Source organism: Peromyscus eremicus, chromosome 1 (assembly GCF_949786415.1).
Source record: "Peromyscus eremicus chromosome 1, PerEre_H2_v1, whole genome shotgun sequence".
NCBI lineage: Eukaryota > Metazoa > Chordata > Mammalia > Rodentia > Cricetidae > Peromyscus > Peromyscus eremicus.
The window spans coordinates 191,968,088-191,990,856 of NC_081416.1; the positions used below are offsets into that span (position 1 = coordinate 191,968,088).

Here is a 22,769-nt window from a genome sequence, read left to right on the forward strand (position 1 = left end):
TGTACTGTTTCTACCCAGAATCACCTTTCCAGATGTAGGGCACTTACCAGAACTCTCTGTTTTGCTTTCTCTGCCTTCAAGAGTGAAAAAGAAATACTTACATGAGTCCTTCTCTTTGCAGAACCTTCAGCTCGGTGTGCAGCACCTGACATGACTGCCAACACTATGGGAGAGGGATGCTGCCCAACCCTGAGGTAAATGTTCATAGATCTGTGACTTCAACTCCCTTCAGAACTGCAATCTTCATCTCACAGAGGCGATGATAACACTTGCTTTGAGAGCAAAGAACTTTTCTGAAACCTTTACCACTTCTGATTACTAAAGACACTGATGAGTTTCTTGTGAGTGTCTCCAATGGGACAACGTGTTTGGAGAGGCTCTTATATTTTCATGATCCCTGATGGCAGACTAGGAGGGAAGTGTAGGGAATAACAAAGTTTCTTGTGTGAGAGTATAGCAAGGAGGATTGTGTGTCTCTTTGAATGGGGCTGATCTATTCTAGCTTCTAAATATAAACAGTTCTTAACTTGGATCCCAGCACTGCTACCTTTTAGAGCATCCCTTGGAATGCAGTCAGTCATGTGTTCTTGGATTTCTACTGAAGCACTAGTAAATTTAAACATATGACATTGTAATCCACACTAGAAATCTTGTCTACTTTTTCTTTTCTTTACAAACTGAGGGCAAATTAACTATAAATATTGATATGTAAATATGCTGGGAAATGTTGCAGTTATAACCCCAGCAGTGACTAGAAGTCTGAACAGAGTACTATACTACTGGAATCTATATATGTAATCATTCCTCAAAAATGATATAACCTTTAATATCCATTACATGTCATATGACCCAATGCTACCTTCTAAAACTACTGAATAGAAACCAGAGAAACCTACAGTTAATTTTTTTTTACTGAAAAATGGAGTATTCCTTTTTCATCAATTAATGAAGGAACATAAAAATTAAAAGTTGCAAATTTACCATCTGTCCACTAAACTTCTCTCTTTGAGGACTTTAGGCCAACCAAGAAATGATAGAGATAAAATCCACACCAGACCACCTGAAAGCCTTTTGTTTGTATACCTGTCTGTGCTTCAGTAAATCACAGAAATAAGTCAGGAACACCGAAAACTGCTATGATTAATATAGGAAAAGGATAATTCTCAAAATGAATTGAGTAGTAGCATATACCCGAGAATCATGGAAAATAATTTGTGCTTTATGCAGAAAATATCCTTGCCCTGATAGGCATATTGTCTTGAATTTGGAAACACTGTGGTAAAGTAAAGGTGGCAATGTTAGTGTGAGTCTTGCAAAATTCTGGTCTAGCACACATAGAGTTTCTGGCATTTACCCTTATATAGTGATATTCTGAGGACACTGCAATCTCAGGATAGGTTCCCCCCTTTCATTGCTCAAGAGTCCAGCAGTTAGAGCCTCATTCACATCAGGCAAGAGCTTAAATTTAGGTTACATCCACAGCCCAGACTATATTTACCCCTTGGCCTCTATTTATACAATTCATAAGATTTTGTATTTTACAAATTTTATCTGTTTATGTTTTTGTTTAGAAGTTGTTTATAAGTCTTGATTCATTACTAATAATTTGACTTGACAAAGGCATTAGTAAATAAAGGTTTTAAAAGTAATTAGTTATAATCTAATAATGTCTTTCTGTGTTCATATGTCCCTGTGTCTGTGTGCAGGACCTCTCTCTCCTGTGTTCAGGTGACCATGAACTAATGTGAGAGTGTCGAGTCAAAGTAACACTTCAGTTGTAGTCCCTCAGACTTTTTTTTATCTTGTTCTTTTTGAATCAGGGCCTCACTCATCTGAAATTCTCAGGGAATATTATGCTTTCTTGTCAGCCAAATGCAGAGATATAACTGACTCTGCCCCTTCCCTGCTGTGTGATTTGTAACTGAGGGCACCCACTTCCAGATTTTTATGTGAATTTTGGAGACTGAACTCAGGTCCTCATTCTGCTAAATCAAGGACTGTAACAGCTTAACTATCTCCATTGGCCACTTCTGGTCTTATGGTGAAGATGAAATCCTGGATGTTTTCTCCCTTCTTGGCATCATCTCTTTTTTCTCTTCAGCGACTGGGGGTTCTGACTTTACATAAGATTCTCAAGCACAGGGTGCATTCCACTGCTGCACATTGTCTTCAAGGTGTCTTCAAGATGTTGGCATCTCTTGTGTTAAAACTGATAAGTCCTTGATTTGTGTATTTGTTCATATCTTCACAGATCACAAATGAAAGGCACCTCATTATGTTACACACAGATCAAGAAACTGAACATTGGTTGATGTCAATCCCAGGAATCCCTGAATTGAAGCAAGAGGATTATTGTACATTTCAGGACAGCCTCCATTACTGAAGAAGACCCTATCTGAAAACACATGCAACCAATGGAAAAAGATTTCATTAACTAGCTTCCTTTCGATTTCAGTCATCACAACAAAACTAGAGATCTATTGGGTTATGGCAGGAATGGAAATTATTAGAGGTAAGTTCATGTCTCTGCTAAGCTTCAAAAGACTAGAACACTGCTTCTGTGTCTTGCTCTTTGCATAATTTGAATTTTAGAGCAAGATCTCCTATGTTTTTGAAGTGGATTTCAGTGCATGTTAGTGCTGTCAGTGCACCCCTGATTGCATTTACATTGTTGCATAGGATGGCATTGCATAAACATCAGTGAATCACTCTACTGCTAAAGTACAGGTTTGTATTTATTTGCCTTCAAGACAATCATTGGATGTAGGTTCTGAGCATTACCTATGAAGGCTCATTTAGTCTGTAAAAGCTAGGTTTTCCACATGAAGGTGTACATCTGTTATGCATACTCTCAGTCTCTCATTTGGGAAATTGTGGCAAGTACCATGAACACCATAGCCAGGATTCTTGTTTCATCCAAGACTATGTTTCCTATGACTTCTGCTTCACATTTATACTGCAGAGTGAAGCATCAGATAATAGATTAGATAAGAATACTGGACATTCTTCCCATATGTATTATTTGTTGAGTACTGCCTCCTTCTAACTAATTTCTGTTGGAATCATTCCCCTGTTTTCTCTCCAGTGTATCAGATGACAATTCTTTATACAGAATGGGTCTCTTCTCCTCTCTCTTCTCATCTTAACTTTGCACCACCATTCTTACTTGTGTATATGTAGGGGGTGGAATTTAAGAAGTTATCTCTTAATGTAACATTATCTAATTCATCATTTTCACCTAATGGCAAGTGCTATGTAATAAACATAATTACCAATGAATAGAAAAACATTCTCGCTCCTGTTGTAATATTTTCAATTTTAATGTTAATATTGGTATAAGAAAGGCATTCACAATGGATTTCTTCCTTGGAGAAGAGTACAAGAGAAAACTTTTTCTCCAATATGGGAGGACTTGTAAAATTGAACATACTTTCATTTTGAACTCACTGGTCATTGCTTCTACCAGGATAATTTTGCCCTATTCTTAGTGCTGAGTTTTGTGAGAAATGTAATGGGAATTTGCTCCGTAAACATGTGTATTTGGAGACTTCAGCAGTTCTTACTGATAGTTGTCTTTGGTGTTAAAATAACTGTGAGAGATGGTGTGGATAGGATCGTGTTGTGCTGACCTCCTTGGATTTTCAGTCTTCAGCTAATGTGATTCTTGTGCATTTGTGACATCAGGTCCAAAGGACCATCTTAGATATAAAAATACAAAATTTTTCTCTGAGAAGTGACTATTGGCGTATTTTGAAGTAAGTTTTGCTTTGTAACAAAATGAATTCCAGGAATTTTGGGATAGGAATAATATTCTTGATAGAAAATACAGTTGGAATTCTGGGAAATGCTTCTCTTCTTTCCTACTACCTAGTTATTTATTACAAGAAACACAAAGTAAAGCCCTTGTGTTTAATTCTCATGCATCTGGTCATAGTTAACATCTTGATCATTCTCTCTAAAGGAATGGGCAACACAATGATCATTTTTGTGTTGAAACTTTTCTTCAATGATTAGAGCTACCAACTTTTTATGTATGTTCTAAGGGTTTTCAGGAGCATGTCCATTGCCATCTGTCTCTTGAGTGTCTTCCAGGCCATCATGATCAGCCCTAGAAACTCCTTTTGGAAGAATCTCAGAGTCAAATCTCCCAAGGACATTGGTGTCTACATTTCTCTCTGCTTGTTCTTGTACGTCATGCTAAATGTTCTTTTCCCTTTGTACGTGTCCATAAAATTACGTGGGAAAAACATAACAAAAGAGACAGATTTTCAACAACAGTATGCAGTTGTAGGTCATGACAAAATCACAGTCTACTTATATATATAGTTTTCTTTGTGCTTCCTGAACTTTTATTTTCTGCCCTAATCATCTGGTCTAGCAGCTCAATGATTGTCATTTTGCATAGGTACAAACAGCTACTTCAACACACCTGCAGTACTCATGATTTCCATGGCAGCTCCCCTGAGTCCAGAGCCACTAAGAATGTCCTTGTCTTACTGTTCACCTTTCTGGACTTTTATACCCTCTCTGCCATCTCACATTGTTGCAATGATCTATTATATTCTCAAAATTGGTGGCTGATGAACATCACAATCATTACAACTTTCTGCTTTCCCTCTTTGAGCCCTTTTGTACTTATGAATCAATTCTCCCCTCTCTTTAGACTCAGCTTTCTTTGGATAAAAGATACAGCATCCTCTAATGTTATTATAACTATTTAAATTGCATGCTTTTTCAGAATCCAACTTTTGAAAAATGAAACAATACAAAAAATTCTTTGAGGAAGACATCTGTCTGTATAATGTAAACCTTAAGAATTATTCAGGTTTCTTTTGCTGGTGGAACTTCATCCAATTCTAGGAAAACTCTTGGAATCCAGGCCTTTTTTTCCCCTTTTATGGGACACATTTCACAGCCTTTCTTTAGTCCAGACTGCCTTGAGGAGTATGCTCAATATGTTTTCAACAAATAAATTATCCCTACTTTTGTCATCAGGTAGACTGATACAAAATATCTGGGATGCTCTCTTAATATATGTTCTATGGTAGTTAAATTCTACAGCCACAAGACTCTACAATCACAGCTACTATTTAAGCCATGAACTTTCAACACAGAATGCCTTGCTCAGTTCACATCTGGTCCAGCACCTCAGTTGCCCAAGCTCCTTTTATGGATAAGCTCCTGATCACTTCGCCTGAAGTTACTTCAGAGGTACAAGCCACAGTCTACCCTGAGCCTGTTTGTAGTTACACTCTACCCTATATGAAAGTTGGAATCACACCTTTCTTGGGACTAAGTAAAAACATATAATTGAGAAAGAGTAAAGACACTGTCACAGAGCTGTTATTGGAGATTTAGAATAACAGTGCAAGCCAGCCATGCTTTTCTTCTATGTATGCAGCAATGTATTCAACAGGTTTTTTTTTGGTGAATTAGGAATGCTTTTCTCCTATGTTCCTTTACCTGCAATGGTGTGACATTTGATTCAGTGGAAGATTCTTCCTCCTTTTGGTCTTTATTATGGGTAGAAAAGGCTGAACTGGTTGCATAAAGAGTAGACAAGTATGTGGAGTTTCCAGCATCATTCCAGAGTTTCAACAATGTCAGTGGTAACACCAGTAGTTGCCTGAAGGTGGATGAAGATAAGAAGTGACCATGAACATCAGGTTCTTGAGACATTGGCAGAAGATATGGCAAAGAGTTGATATTATTCAAGAGTTACTTTGAAAGTTCCAGAATTCTGATAGGAGTTAGGAACCAAGAGTTTAACCTGCTAGGAGTCAGCCATGATCCACTTCTTCTAATTACATCCTACTTTCTGATGTTTCCATTACATTCTAAAACAGCGACACTCCAACACTTTAGACATTTGTGTTTTGGGGAATTTTCATTCTGTGTAAGTTTAAGAAATGCGCCCTAAGAGAGGATGATGGACATTCAAGGGAAGATGAATGAACAAAAACAGAGGGAATCAGCATATCACAGGAGTCCTTTGTGGCTTCAAAGGCCCCAGAAAAATTGAAAGTTTTATGTTCATAGGTAGGTGCTTATAGGGCTTTCATGGAATATTGAAAATTGTCTGAAATGTGAGTGTTTTTTTCCTTTGACATTATTTGGCATAGAAAAATGTCTATAGTAAGATGTAGGATGCTTTGGTTATACGGCCAAGAGTGATATAGCTTGGTCTTATGATTAATCAACTTTCAGATGTTTGAGGACCCTCCAAATTTATTTCTACAGTGTTTATACAAGTTTCTTTGGCCACTATACATAAACAAATGTTCCACTTTCCACACATCATCACCCCCATCCATTTAGAATAAACTATATATAAACAAGATACATTGCCCGACTGCTTTTAAGCCTTAATTGTCAACTGCATCTCCTACTGCCACATCCTATGCCACCATGACTGCATGTACTGAAAATGACACAGAAGGATAACATAAATACTATCAGCACTGCAGGCTATAACAAACAAATAAAAATAGACTGCTTCAAGGAGACCCCATCATCACTGAAGTCTCCCAGAGACTTTTGAGGCATAGCTTTAGAAACATGCAGCCTATTGCTTAGTTGGACAACTGAAAAAAATGAACCAGGATGGCTGTCATTGTTCTAATTCAACCCTGTGGCTAACCCTTGACCATAATTTCTGAAGGCGTTAGCAGTGTGTCCATCTCCCAGGAATTCTTTAACCTTACATGAGTATGTTAGACATCAGATCCAGCTATTTGCTACCAAGAGCTACAACATCTTCCCTGTGGTGTGGCTCTTGCTAGCTTTGAAAGGGAAGATGGCAAACTGGCTTTCACTGAGAGCACCCAGTATTATAGATTAAGCATGGGGTGCAGCCTGTGGTGTGGGATGTAGCCTCTACACTGGGTGCATAGTGTTAAGGGCACCCAGAAGTATGGCTTCCTTCAGATTACTGAATATTAGAAGGGTTCCAAAAAGCCATAGGGTACTGTGGTAAGATTAGACATTTTAAAAATACTTCTTTATATGGCCCACCTGCAATTTATATTAATAATAAGCTGTTATTGTGAGCTGTTATTATGAGATGTTACAGACTGAGTAATTTGAATCTCTTATTTCTTTCCAGACTGGCTTCTGAATTATCTACCAAGCAGCTTGATGAACTTGCAGGGCAATGAGAAGGGAGACATAGTTGATGGTCAGTAGCATTGGTAGACGTAACTGAAGATAAGGAGGATGTAGACTGAAGCCCTTGAGATAAAGAAAATGAATGCACACCTTAGAAGATTGAGAGGTAGGTGAGTACAACACACACTATAAGGGTTGGATTTCAGTCAAGAATGATGGGTTCATTTTAAACATAATAATCATGTGATTTGGGAGATAGAAGATGTGTTCAATTGAATGCTTCTCTCCTCCTGAACCTGTACTCCACTGTACAAGACACACACCCAGGGTGCTGATGTGGATTTGGTTGATGTAGAACCTAATGGGATTCTATCTGGGCTGGTGATCTGACAAATGTATTCTGGGGGTTAAGCACCACTGGCCTTGCAAACTGTGCTTCTCATCTTTTCACAGCTGTCCTTTGCATGGTCCTGGAGACATAAGAACCTCTGTGACATATGTGAACAGGCCCCATACTTAATACTGTGGATTTAATTGTGGATACTGTGAAGCACACAGTATTCACAGTGACAGTCCCTCCTATAGACAGAGATCCTGTTGATGACAGCACCTTAGGACTGTGTGGAATAAGACAACTGCTTGACAGCTGTCAGTCCAAGGGTCTTACTCCTCAGAAGCTTAGGTTAGTGAGAGAAAGGCTAAAGACAAACATTTGCTTACCATAAAGGTCTCTTAACAACATTAACCTCGTTTAGCTTTATAGAAACTTCCATTAAATCCTGAGAGTGAGTTGACTCATTTGATGTCTTTCTGCATTTCTGGATTCCTTTACACTACATCAAAAAATTTATCCCTCACCCTAATACTTCACTCACTTTGAAAACTCAACTGAGGGGCAGGACGTTATCACCCTTGTGTCTGTGACTCCTTTCACTTACCATCTTTCCAGTTCTTCACTATGTTCCCCGTTTAAATTTGTGTCATGTTGAACTCCTTGAAAACATGTAAAATACTTGCCCCTTCATATCATTTTCTCTTCTCATTTGATCTTTTTTTTTTAGGCCAAACCCTAGTTTATTTCAGTGTCAGCAACAGCTTAGCCATCAAAAAAATAAACTCTACCCAGGGCAACATAAGTCTCTACAGCGAGGCTAAGGACTCAGCCGCCAGGCGGCAAACATCAGGGATGCATGGCGGGCACTGCCCGGGTATTAGGTTAGGAAGCAGCAGGCTGGTGGTGGTGAGGGCCAGGCTTCACTTCTGGGCAGGCATAAGGTCGTCGATAGCCTGACCCTGCTCAAGCCGCTGTTCCATCTCAATGAGTAACTTCACTCCATCCACCACCATTTGCACCAGCTCCACCTCCGGGAAGCCCAGGCGATCGGAGTTGGAGATGTCGGAAACTCCACCGACAGCAGCGGTGTCCACACCGCCTGTGCCTCGCTTCTGAAGCCGCAGCCGCTTGAGCACCTCCGAGAACGTCTCATGCTTGCCCAGGTGGGGCAGCTTGATGTGCACACCTGCCCGCAGTCCAGTGCCCAGGTTGGATGGGCATGTGAGGATGTAGCCCAGGTGAGGGTTCCACATGAACTCATAGTTCTTAGACTTGAAGAGAATTTCAATCTGGGTGAGGCCAGTGCAGAATCGGGTGAACACTTCCTTCATGTTGCCCCTCTTCTGCATGGAGATGACCCGCAGGTGGTCCTCCTCATTGATCCACACCAGGAAAGTCTTATTGTCATTGTGCCATATGCCGCGAGCATCCGGCCAGTCGCGGGCCATGCCGGAGGCCAGCAGCAGAGGCGACAGGGGCTTGTCGAAGAGGAAGTGGTCGTTGATGAGCTGCTGCTGCTCCACTTCGGTCATGCTCTCGAGCGCGTAATACCTGCCTGACAAGTCTCCATCCAGGCTGGACAGGGCTTCTACTGCCAGCTTCTCGACGGCGCGGCGCTCCCCGCGGCTGCAGTGCTGGGGGAGACAGAAGCTGTGGCCGGTGCGCACCTGAGAGCTCAGCATGTAGTTGGGGTCCAGATCATCGCCGCCCTGCAAGTTGTCTGGGTTGAGGTCCGCCTTGTGCTCATCGCTGGGCTGGTAGCTGCCGTGTGGGTCCTCAATGATGGGGTCGAAGAGTTCCTTGAATACCTCGTAGGTCGCCCGCCGCCGCACCCACCGTCATGATGAACGGGTGGCCCAGATTGTCCACGCCAGTCTGAATGGCGTCGTCCAGCGTGAAGCCGCTTGGTGTGCACTTGGCACGGAGCTCGGCATGCAGCTCGGGGGTCAGCACCTTGGCCATATGGTTGTTATGGCTGCTCAGATCAGGGAACTCATCCTCGGCTGGGAAGCACAGCTTCTGTGTATTATGGCTGTTGGAGAAGGGCATGGTGGCGGGATGTAGGACAGAGAAGGGGTGCAGAGTGCCTGAGCAGCTCCTGGCGCAGCACAGACGAACCTCATTTGACCACTTTTAACTGAAGGTTCAGAAACTGCCCACCACCTCAAGCCTCCTCTTCCCTGACTCCCTGAGCTGAATTGTCACTCTGACCTCCCTCACCTATCCTGTGTCATGGCTGTGAACATCTAATTGTACAATGATTGTCAGGGATTGTCTTCAGATATTGTTAATATCATCATTTGCACAAACCAAGTTATGGGAAGAACAGAGAACATGAAAATTATTTTCTCCTGCCTCCCAGAATGATAAGAGAAAATTATCAGAGGATGGCTTTGGTAGCATTGTCAACAATTTTGAGTCTTTTAGTGCCTGCTAAGGGGTTGATTTTCTGCAGTTTCCATTTGAAATGCTTGCTTCTGGCATCTTATAGCAGATGACTTGGGGTGGGATTGGGTAATATAAAATGTCACAGCTTGCTTGTGGATGTAGCTTCCATTGATTGCTCAGGTGGAGGATGTCTTTGGTCTCTAGCCAGATCCTAATAATGGGTCCAGATATAGAAAGTCAGTGCACAGCCATATAGACCTGGGACCACATCAGAGCCATATTGGGGACGTGGCCTGCTGCCTGTGGATATCTTCTGCTGAATGCAAAATTCTAGATGTAGTTTATACTTCCATAACCTTTGTTTCTGTATGTCATCATCCTTCTGTACTGTCACCAGTTGCCTGTGTTAATCTCTTACATGGCTAACTTACAAACTTTCTAAAAGCTACTTATTTGAACACAGGTATAAACAGTACATGCAGGGTCTCTGTGCACCCCCAGTTTCATGCATGCACTGTGTTCATATTCCAAATTGATGAGAAGGGTATGCTGAATTCCTTACCTCTGTGCAATTATAGAAATTTTATCCCTATGTACCACTTTGATCACTTTACTCATGCAAGGGATACTCTTTTTCATATCTATGTTGTCATTATAGAGAAGATTCTTTGTTTAAAAATCCACTGTTTATAAAACAGACATTTTATCCCCATGTGACCACTTTGATCGCTTCACTCATGCTAGGGCTTATAGATATAATAGGATAGAAGGGTAGATTATTGAATCTACTTTTAAAGAGCAACAAGAACTTGTTTAAAATGTTTTACATTGCAATTGATGTTAATTTATTGATACAAATTTAAAGTTAATAATGTTATAATGTATGTATATTTCTACTCTTTTTTAAGGTATTATGTTTGTGCAGCTCATTTGAAATTGTAATGTATAATTAAGAAATACAAATTAATAATTAGTCATCCATGATAATCAAACTTATAGTCCTGTTAGTTAAGTTTTCAATGTATATATAGATATATTTTGATTAGGTATATAATCTTCAAACACTTCAAAGACCTACATCTTATGACATTTAAAAGAGGTTTTGAGAACTTTGACTTTTCTGGACATTGAGACATGTCTGCTCCTGGCAGCACTAATCTACTTCAGAAAAGATGATGGGAATTGAAAAAACTCCATATGGAGTTTTCTTTCCTCATGGCAAAAGTTAGCCATTTGGGCAAGAAACTGTTCTTGCCTGGACTGCTTGACAAAAAGTTGTATTGACTGGACGTGCAGGACCCATGAATAAATGACCACTAAATTTGCCAAAACAAAGTGTGACGATCTTTCAGTTTCCTGCTTTGCAGAGGAGACTGCCAGACATTCTGCAGGACACAGGGAAAAGCAACTGAGAGACTCTAGGCCTATAGGCTGAAGATGGATGCCCTAACATTGCAGAGGAAATTTGGATGACTGTCCAGGCAGGCAGCTGTCTCTGTCATTCTAGACTTTTGTAAGTTGCTTACAATGCACGTCCTATTTACTTAGGTAATATATCCTTCTGGGGTCTTTGATGTAGTTGAAGACTAAATAGTTATAGGTATAATTATCCTGGGTTATGATAAAAGATAAATTAAATATGAAACTTTAGACTCACAAATATAGGATACATGATAAAATATTTTCTTTAATTTTACCAGATACAAATAGACTAGATATTGTAACAGCAATCCTTGCTTGATAACTGTTCTATTATATGTAATTTTACTATGTTAAAGTTAAAACCTTCCTTTTTGATTAGACAGAAAAGGGGAAGTGCTGTGGGATATCTTTCTGTATGCTGTAAATATGTATTGCTCTGACTGGTTAATAAATAAGCTGCTTTGGCCTATGGCAAGGCAGCTTGGAGGCAGATAGAAAAATCCAAGGAGAGAGATAGAAGAGAAAAAGGCAGAGTTAGGCTACACAACTGTTTCTCTGTGTAGAAGGCCTAGTCCAGTCTCATACAGGCTCCACAGTTGTTGATCTAAATATCATGAGTTCCCCCTAGTTTGGTTTGGTTGTCTCTGTAGGTTTCCTCATCATGATCTTGACGTCCTTGCTCATAGAATCCCTCTCCTCTCTCTTGGACTGGACTACTGGAGCTCGGCCTGGTGTTTGGCTGTGAAATCTCTTCATCTGCTTCCATTAATTAATGGAGAAAGGCTCTATGATGACAGGGTATTCACTCATTTGATTATTGGGGTAAGCCAGATCAGGCACCCTCTCCACTATTGCTAGTAGTCTAAGCTGGGGTCTGCTTAAGGGGCCCCCTGGCAGTAGGATCAGAATCCATCCCTGGTGCATTAGCTTTTTGGAGGCCCACTACTTCTGATGGGACACCTCCCACAGCCCTGAGCCAGGGGGAGAAGCTTGAACCTGCCTCTACTAAATGTACCTCCCCATGAGAGGCCTTATGTACTTGTAGGAGGGAATGTGGTGTGGGTTGGGAGGGGGAGGTTGAAGGGGAGGGAGTAGGGAAGAGGGGGATCTTTGATTGGTATGTAAAATGAATAAAAAGTTTTTCAAAAAAAAAAAAAGGAAAAAGGCAGAGTCTAAAGAGATGCCAGCCACCACCAAAGGAGAAGCAAGATGCCAGCAGACCAGTAAAGCCACAAAACATGTGGCAAAACATAGATTAATACAAATGGGTTAATTTAAGTTATAAGAGCTAGCCAGCAAGAGGCCTGCTATAGACCATACATTTTGTAAATAATATTAAGCCTCTGAGTGGTTATTTTATAAGCAGTTGCAGGATTGTGTGGCTGGGCTGGATTGAAAAAACCTTCCAACCACAAGGGCTACTCTTTTTTATATCTATGTTAACATCTATGTTAAAGAAAAGATTCTTTGTTTAAAAATCTACTGTTTATAAAACAGCATAGGATTTTCAAGATTCAACACATGAATATTTTCCTTTAAAATACCAACTATACCTCCTTTACATGCTAAATTTCACAGAAGTTTATGCCAATAACCAAAATACTTAACCTGTCAGAATTCCAGTTCTCCAAATAACTGGAACATTCTACATGGTGATACACATGAACTGATTCTCTCTTGATGACAGCCTAGACTAAACACTGAACTGACTGGGACCTAGAGAGTATTAACTTCAACTTTATAGAGATATAGAGATTTATCTACTGGCCCTTTAATGAATAATAGCTGTAATTATTTTCAAAGTCCATGGAACTTTTGAGATTATTCCTCAAGTCATCAACATACATGAGCTGGGAGCATAAAATGCTTGCAAGATAAATAAAGGTGTTTACTACTCAGGGAAATCCCAGAAACACACACACTCTGATTGTGACTATTTCGTTCATCACTATTTTTAATCTTTGTGATGGGTGTAAGCAATTGAGATTACCCTTCACTTGAGGATCTTCAAAAAATATCAAACTCATAAGGATAACTAACAGCAACATTATTACCATACTATCATTGTCATAGAGGGAATTGTGAGCTTTGTTTTATTGAACTGCAGAAGAATTTTTATCTCCACTTTAGAAATTGGCATTGAATCGGTCTTCTAATGAATTTGTTTATAAAAATCATGAATACAATAGACATGAAAATTGTGAAAAAGTAATAAACATATTCATTTAAAATACTATCTCACAGCAACATGCACCATTATTCTTCACTATGTTTTCTTTTAGAAACATTCTCCACTGAGTGAATTACATGGTCACATAGTCTCTGGAAACTGACATTAAAGACCTAAGGCCCAACTGATTCAATGTGATTTAAGAAAGTGTGCTAAATTTTTCTAAACGGAGAACTCTTTTCTCACAAAAGAACAACCTGTTTCATTCACCTCTGCTATGCTCTTACAGGTACTAATTTCAACAAGATTAAAACCCAAAATCAGAGTATAGTTTCCCTTAGAAAGACAAATATTCATGGCACTGGGTTGTCTCACCTGCCTCAATAGGAGAGGAGGTGCCTGGTCTTAGTGCAACTTGCTATAGCATGGCTGGCTGTAATACTTGTGAAGGCTGCCCTACTATGAAGAGAAAGGAGGAGGAGTTGATTTGAGGTGTGGGAAGACGGGAAGTTAGGGAGAGGGACTGGAAGAAGAGGATGGTGGATGTGGAGACTATGATCAGGCTGGAAAAATTTAAACATTTAATACCTAAGAATAAATTAAAAATAAAACATAAATTTAATGAATATAATTATAATATAATTAGAGTCATAATTTGTAATAGGTTGTTGATTGTTGGATCATTTGCTGTTTCTTTTTATCTAAAAATATGGAAATTTAGAATTAGTGCTCATCATATTTCAAATGCATAAAGAATTAACAATATGGAACTTAACTGCTTCTATCATGGCTCAGCAGTGAGAAGTCTAATCATGCAGTTGGGTTGAGTTAATCAGCCAAGGAACCTTACTTAGCCATTGTCAATAGTTGCTGGCAGGGAACACAGTAGGTAGACAAAGGCTCAGATTTTGTGTCGATAGAGGCCTTTACCCAGGAATCGATCAGAGTATTATGATGTAGTTTAGGTCACACATCTTCTTTGCAGCCATTCCTGGGTCTATTTTATGGAAATCTTAAACACCAGGTGCAGGGAATTCCCCATACTTTTCTCGTAGTTCCTCAGATGGGCCATAATGCTTTGTCTACTACTATCAGTGTAGAATGGTCAGGTTACTTTTCTTTGGAATTAGGATGGGAATAAACTAGACTTGGTGAGGGTGAAGAAGAGATTGTCAGTAAGTAAATCATTTCCTTGTTCAGTTTATGAAATATCTGTACAGACAAATCTACAAAATTTGAACCTTATGTGTCAATTGTCAATAAATTCAGATATATTTCTGTTTTAGTTCAGATGCAATAAATTTGAATGAGAAAAGGTATAAAATTTATAACTTGTGGAATAAAATAAATATTATATGAAGAAATATTTCTGAAAACAGTACTGTTTTCTCACAAAAGAACAACCTGTTTCATTCACCTCTGCTATGATATTACAGGTCCAAGTTTGAACAAGATTAAAACCCAAACTCAGAGTACAGTTTCCCTTAGAAAGACAAGAGGCTATACATTGTTGTATGTTGATGTTTTATATAAAAAGTGAATCTTAAAGTTTGTATATTTTGGGGAAGAGAACATATAGTATTTATACCTGTGATAAGACTATGGGTTTTGGAATTCGTTTCTTAGGAAAAACACAGCCTTGGCACTGTGGAGTCACAGCTCATAACAAAGGGCCCTAAAGTAGGAAAACACATTGAAATGATTGCAGTAATGTTTATCAGCAACCAACCAGGGTTATATATGAGAGCAATGCAACCTTGTAAGATGGAAGAGAGGACATAAAAACCTATAAATGTTGACACCAGGGCCATTATGCGGTAGGTGGCTTTGAACTCAGGGGATGTTCTGGAGGAAACACTGGTGCTGTGGATATGCTGAACTCGTTGTTTGTGCCTATGCAGAATGACAACCATGGAGGTGCTAGACCAAACAATGATGACAGAAATCAAAATTTCAGGAAAAACAAAAAATGTTGTATATAATGAGCTTGCAAGGTCATCATGACTTGAAGTGGAGCAGTATTTCATGCCACTTTTATGTGTCAGATTATTGCTATTCCCCTTGATATACCTATACACAGGAAAAAACATATTTACTGACATGTAGTGAATCCAGCAGAGGGAAGTGAAGAGACCAATATGCTTTGGAGCTTTGACTTTGAGAACCAACCAAAAAGACTTCCCAGGACTGATCGTGATGGCCTGGAAAACACTCAAAAAGCAAGTGGTGCCTATGGACATGTTTCTACCTAGTCTTTCAATATACAAAAGAAATTCGCAGCCAAAATCATTGAGGAACCTTTCCATCCCAAAAGCTCTCATTATGTAGAGTAATCCTTTAGAAATAATGATCAAGGAGTTGGCTGTGAACATGTGTGTAAGAATCAAATCTGTTGTCTTTAATGCCTGTTCAGTATAGTAATGGATGAGGTAGCAGGAAAGAATAGAGAAATTCCCAACAATTCTAACTGTACTCTGAAGTAAGAACACTATTCCTGTTGACAAATCCTTGTGGTCCATTCTGTCATTTAAAAATTTTTCCTTAAACAGTTCCAAAAATTACTTCCCTAAGCAAAATAGTGAGTTGAAATTTTGAGACCTGGTGTTTGGAGTGGGAAAATCACATGTTTTCAAGACTTCAAAGATATTGTGGACAACAAAACAGGACTCTGACTCACAAAATTATTTTGTCAACAATATTTGTAAAAATATTTTTTCAGTTAAACTGCTGATGTCTTTAATTGTACATATTTATTGAAAGAAGTTGCAGAACTTCACTTTAAAATGTCAATATTAACAGTAAGTCCAAGGTACTGTTGCAAAAACAATGACCAATGAGTATAAATGGAAAGGATGTTGGTTTCTAAATTTTAAAATCAACTTCTAATTACAAGTCATATTGAAGATAAAATGTCTTTAACCACTCTTGCAACATCATGAAGTAAACTCATGTGCATCTCATCTGAAATTTAAACATAAAATGAATATGTATCTCCACAACAATGAGAATATTTCTGTTCTTATATAATGGAATGTTTATTATACAGTGAAAATAAAATTATGCAAAGAGCTGTGTGTCATCAAATTTTATAAAAACAGACGTAGACATAGATAGGCATACTTTTTCACACAGATAAAGAACTATGAAGTAAAGAGACACAGGGTGTATTGTGTGGCAAATTTTTAAATGGACAACAGAATAAAAGTAATTGAATCACTTTATGGAAATATGGAAGAAAATGATCACACTTATTAAGGAATTAACAGATGAAGAATGTCCAGTTTTTATTATGAAATCCAATGTCTGGTGTCATTGTAAGGTAATAGACATAGAGGAAACACCAGCTGTCCCTATGTTTGGTATACATCTAATCTCAAAGATGAAATGGAAGGATCAATGATCCAAATCATCATGGGCAAATTAATGAAATCAAGCAATTGAATAAACGAAGCTTTTTGTTTCATGTACACAGGCTGCATCCCCATTAGTTGGGTTTTGAGAGTTCAGCTTTGAATGTGAGAAAGTTTTTATGGCTCAGAGTGAGGTCCTGATGGGAGGTTTGGTGGGAAAAAATAGTAGGGGTTACAGGAGCAGAACATACCCACAACAATTTAGATGATTATCCAGCCTGCCTCCATCTTATGCTTAAAAGCCATCTTATGATTCAGAAAAACTAGGTTTGTTCCTCTTTTTGATTACACTTCTGTTTCTCCAGGACTGGGCTGTACCCCAACTATAATCTTCACTACGCATAGTCATGTATTGCTTCTTTCAGGAAATGGCAATCTTGTATTTGTTTTGAAAAGTTATAACTATCTCCAAAGCCTACATTTGTTTAAAAATATTGTTAGAACTATCTGTTGTTATGACTACCTTATGACCACTTTGCAATCATGTCTCTGTTTTAGAAGGCCATTTTGACTTGTGCATCTATTATTCTTATGTCCTGCTCCCGTAACCCCACCTGTTTTGCCTTCCAAATCCTCCTTTAGAATATTTCAACTCTTGACCTATAAAAACCTTGTGTTCCCATGTCTTAGACTGGCCTGTGGAACCCTGACTTAGAGGGAGGCAGCTTGTTTGCATGAGTAAAAATGGTTGCTTTAATTGCTTGCTGTCATTAATTTGTCAATGATGTTTTGGGTTAGGATTAAAATCTCGAGGTCAAGACCCTAACACAAATTCAGAAATTCAGTAACTACACCCTTCAAGACCCCTCAGGATTCCTCTGACCCACCAGGACTGTAGAGATGCTCCCAGGAATCCACATCTTAGAAAATTTCTAAAACCCCCAAGGCATGCCTTCAGTTTGTTCGACTGTCTGAACAAATGGCAGTATCATAAAAAAGGAAAACAGCAAGTATCTTCTTTTCTTTTTCATACAGGACTACTATGGTAAGTCAGAGAAATTTTCTAACTCTTTTAGTGATGCCTGGTTCTATCTCTGTTCTGGTTCTGTGGCATCCTGATCTGGTGGAAAGGCAGAGGGCATATCTGATGAGGTCCAATGTATATGCAACAAGGGAGACATTTCACAGCCCATATTGTAATTTCTGGTTACTTAGGAGTTTGTTCAGAAGCGCTAGTCCTTTTCTGACCTGCCTTGGGATGGTGGGGATGCCCTTATGAAAATGGGGGCCAAGAAATCATAGAGGTCTGGCACCTGAGCAAACACTGTCAGCTTACTATGACTAGGCCATACACTGAGGAACACTGAGGACCTCCTGTAGTTCAGGGAACCAAGTGATTGGATAGGCACAACATAGAATAATGCTAGGCATTACCCAGAGCTGAGACAGAATCAGAGAGGCCTGACCTACTTGAACCAGAAAGTAAAAATCTAAGAAGCCTCTGGTGGGTTTCTAGTGCATGGGTTGTGAAAGGAGGCAATTGAGAAAAAGCTTCCTATTTCTTAAAAAGCTTAAAATTTTTTTTTTTAAAGTATGGCTATAGCAGGCTTCTTGTTATCTAGTTCTTTTATAATAAATATTTTATTTTATAATTAATTTAATTTTACATATTAGCCATGGATTCCCCTGTCATCCCTCCTCCCACCCTGCAAAAAACTTCTTTTTTTTTTTTCTGAATGGTGAAACTCTGGAAGACCTCAGTGGTTGTTGTCATGGTCCCTGCTGATGTATTCAATTTGTTTTCGCTGACTACATGTCTTGTACATTTTGTGTTTTTTTTTAGATTTTGGTGTCTCTGTCTGAGACTTGTATGTGTTTCTGTGTTACACACATACATGGGAGCCAGGCCAAGCTCTAGTTGCCATCACTTCCACACGGCTGGGCTGGAGTAATTCAGACACCCTCCTCTACAGTATGCCACTCTAGGCAGTTTTGTGGATTCCCCTGCCCCAGGACCAACTCCTCTGCTGCATCTTCCCATGGCTACTTCAGTAATCAAGGTTTAACATTTTTATGGTCACTGGGTTCAGTTTAGAGATGATTCAAATGTCTTTTGAGATGGGTATGTGAAAATATTGTTCTATGCTGTTCTGCTGTATTGAACACGTGGTTCTGGAGTTTGATAGTTTCTGTCCTATGTCAGAGTAGCCACCTGACTTTGTGGCAGAAAACGAGAAAAGCAGAGCAGCTAAAAAGCTAGAATATTGGTTTCATTTAGCTGTCTAAATTGGGATGTAAACCTCATCCAAAATTTTATCAGACTATTATATGAGCTTTCTGTACCTCAGAATTTATAAGTTTATAATATTTAGTTAAAATATGTAAAATCTGTAAAATAATTTTACTTTAAACTTCTAACACATGGCTAATATTTAGAAAGTTACGTAGATAATTTTAAAATAATGACGTAACCCATCAATGTGTATAGTTTTGGGCAAGTCTCCAATATTGCCTATTCCTGAGTGGGAAAATCCAAATGTGAAAGTTTTCCTTAAGTTCTTTAACTTCATTTTCTGTCCCTAGTCTATATATGTCTTGGCAGAATTCCACTCAACTGGTCAACACCATCTAGCAATCAACTAAAGACTACAAATTGCTCCAAAGATGATCTACATGGTGGAAGCCCTCAGAAGTTCTACAAAAATCAGAAAGCTCCGGACTTACTGAAAGCTGATGTAATTTAGTCCATTCAATGTAATTGCTCCTTGTCTCTTCAGTTGGGTCAACAAAGCAGATGCTTCTCATGAATACTCCATTGTCCTAATCCTGTCCCCACCTTTGGTGACTAGTCCAGTCTCTCTGGGCCCAGACAATAGAACCCTAATTTCAGACAGTTGAAAATATGTCACCCCTTATTCTCAACAATGGGCTGGAATATTAGATATAAAGGAAATTCCCTGGAAAAGGGGACAAAATGGTTACCTATATTACTTTTGTTCTTTCAGTGCTAACCAAACAGGCATAATTTATAAACAGACCATGTATCTGTTGATACATTACAAATTTTATCCACCCACACAGATAAATAATGCTAAACACCTATCAAATAGTTGAGAGGGATATATAAGTCAAGTAGAGAATGATGAACAATCTTGCCTACATATTAGGCTAAAAAGCCATCTTATAATAAAGGCAAAATGGGTACATTCCTATTTATGATTAACCATCTGTTGCTCAAGGATAAGCCCCACCTCAAACCTTAATTATAAATGGTTTTGTACTGCCTTGGAAAGAGCAACTATATCTTTTCTCCAAAAACTTATAATCATCTTGCCACATTAACTTTGTTTCAAAGATTTTTATGACTACCTGTTGTTATGACTACATTATGATTACCTTGCAATCATGTCTCTGTTTCATGAAGTCATTATGACTAACTTGTAATTCTTATGTTCTCCTCCTATAAGGCCAACTATTTTGCCTTCCAAACCCCTCAATTGGAATCCCATTACTCCTTTGCTATAAAAACCTTGTCCCTTGTCTTCCTCATTTCCAAGACTGACCAAGAAAGATGCAATCTGAATACACAAATTGAAAATGCTAGCTTTAATTAATCGCTTGTTTTAATTAATTGGGCCATGATGATTTGAATTAGTGACCTTTCTCTTTCCTTCTTTAGGATAAACAGCCCAACATTCATCTCACGCAAAGAAAATGGTGATCCCATTGTGGGAAACATTATGGAATCTGAGAAGTTGTGTATAATAGAATGTATATAAAACTACATGTCAGTCATCCTATTCTTGTAATTTTGCCAAAGTCACAATTCTGATGTAAATTTAAGCTTTCAATGTTAGACCTAACCACATGTCCTCCTATAGTACACAGCCTCAGCTGATACTCACATGATGCTGTGTTTTGAAGCACTGTAAATGAAAGATGAAGAAATTTACAAGAAACAAGTACAAAGAAAGGGCAACAGTCCATAAATTATGAATGTACTTAGGAAAAGCAAAGCACAGATCAAGACTGATCCTGTCTCTTATCGGTTAACATAGATATGACTATATGTCCCCATAATTCAACATGGAAAAACCACACAACAGGACAGCATTATCAGTGACATGATGTAGGGTTGTGCCAAAGCATATTGGAAATGCTGTATTTCTATTTCTTTGGTAACTGACTTCACAAATGCTCTCATTTTGTAATGTGGGTTGAATATAACTTTCTGCAATCCTCTTGCCTCAGACTCTGGATTCCTGGCATTAACTCTTAGATAATACATTGATTCTTAGATATTACACTGGATATCTCTACATAATATTTAATGGAATAGTGTAGCCTAAAGGTTAAGTTATTTCTAGAATAGGGAGATGGTTCAGTAGGAGTAGTGTTGCCTTGGATATATGTAAGGGCCTGAGTTGAGCATTTACAGGTCAATAAAAATCTAGGTGTGGTAGTATTCATCTCTTACCCACACACTGGAATGAAAAATAATGAAGATCCATGGGGCCCTCTGCCCACCCAGTCTAAAACATCCAAAGTGTTCTAGGCCACTTAAAGACATTGATTAAAAGTATTATAATAATATTATTAAAATGCAAAATGTATAAAAAGAACTAAATGAGGTTTTTCTCTGAACACACGCATACACACACACACACACACACACACACACACACACACACACACACTATTCTCCTGAACTTATATGTCTCTGCCCACATGTTCATACACAGGCATGCATACACAGAGAAGAAATTAAATTATCATTAGTACATATTTGAATGTTTATATTTACTAATCCCTTGATTAAGTAAAAATATGGTAATAAATCAAGATTTTGGAAATACATTAAACTGTAAGATAGTCATAGAATCTAAAGTCTAAATTTGCACTGCATATATTTCCCACTTCTGAATCAACTTTCCAGATATAATCATTTCCCAAGATTTCCCTTAGTAGCTAGATTTGCTTCCCAGACCAAATACAATCTACTTGCCTGACTGATTCTCTCAGCAGAGATTTTTTAGTCAGTGTACACTTCATAACATCCTGAAATTTTTGAAATTCAGCATCAAGGAAAGGGAAACATCTTAACTGTGAAATAAAGGTCTGTGGTTGTGACCTCATGTCCCTTCTGAACTGCAGTTTTCATTTCACCTACAGAGGCAATGACAGCTCTTGCTTTGGGAGTCAACAACTTTCCACAAACTTTATTTGATAGGTAATTACCAAAGCTGATCATGAAATTCTTGTCAGTGTCTCCAAAGAGACAGTGTTTGGAGAGGCTTTTCAAATTCTTATGATCCCTGAAGGACAATAGCAACAGAGGACTCAGAGAATATGAAGGTCTCATGTGTGGGAATGTTGCAAAGAGATTTGTGTGTCTTACTCCCCTCCACCCTTCTCTGTATTCTTCTCCACAAAGTGAAGTTCATTTTCAGTGATCAGATTCCAGTCCTGCCCAATGTAACCACATTTGCTTATCCATAGTCAGAAATCCAGGGATGTCCACTCAAGTGTCTGTAATAGGAAAAACACAATGTCATAATCTGAACTAGAAATGATTGCAATCTTTTATAAAACTGCTTACAAATTAAATGGAATTATGATAAGGAAATAAGCTAGGAAAAACTATAAATATCACCATAACAATGACAGAAACTCTGAACACAGCCCACTTATCAAGGAATTTACATGAAACTATCTATCACAAATTAAATTAACTGTAATTTTATAATAGTACACATTTACAAGGCTACATTTTTAATATAAAAATCATTTTATGCAACTAGAACAATACACCATGAATTTGAAGGAAAATTTTGAACATTAATATTTTGCAGTTAGTGAAGAAAAAGAGAAGTTAGAGGCTTAACATTTGCCTTCTGGCTAGGAGAAATCCTTCTTTGAGTGTTTAAGAACAACAGAGATATGAGAATGCAAGCTCCATACAAGACAACTTCCGTTCTGATTCACCTGTGGGCCTTTA

At 38.5% G+C, this 22,769-nt stretch overlaps 2 protein-coding genes and 1 pseudogene across 2 annotated transcripts; 1 reads left to right on the plus strand and 2 right to left on the minus strand.

Annotated features, from left to right (window-relative positions):
• The first annotated feature begins 3,732 nt into the window (after positions 1–3,732).
• LOC131903950 (vomeronasal type-1 receptor 4-like) lies at positions 3,733–4,721 on the plus strand (annotated as a pseudogene).
• Positions 4,722–8,172: 3,451 nt separating this feature from the next.
• Positions 8,173–9,490, minus strand: LOC131894603 (creatine kinase B-type-like). The gene is given in 2 exon segments (XM_059244921.1): positions 8,173–9,256; positions 9,258–9,490. Coding segments are annotated over 2 exon segments (1,128 nt in total). The 3' UTR covers positions 8,173–8,361.
• A 5,553-nt stretch (positions 9,491–15,043) lies between these two features.
• On the minus strand, positions 15,044–15,940 carry LOC131894624 (vomeronasal type-1 receptor 4-like). Its single transcript, XM_059244934.1, has one exon. The coding sequence runs from the start codon at positions 15,938–15,940 to the stop codon at positions 15,044–15,046; it is 897 nt and encodes a 298-aa protein (XP_059100917.1).
• Positions 15,941–22,769: the final 6,829 nt, after the last annotated feature.

Coding starts and splice junctions, on each gene's coding strand:
- LOC131894624 (XM_059244934.1), bottom strand. CDS start 15,940: ATGGACCACAAGGATTTGTCAACAGGAATAGTGTTCTTACTTCAGAGT.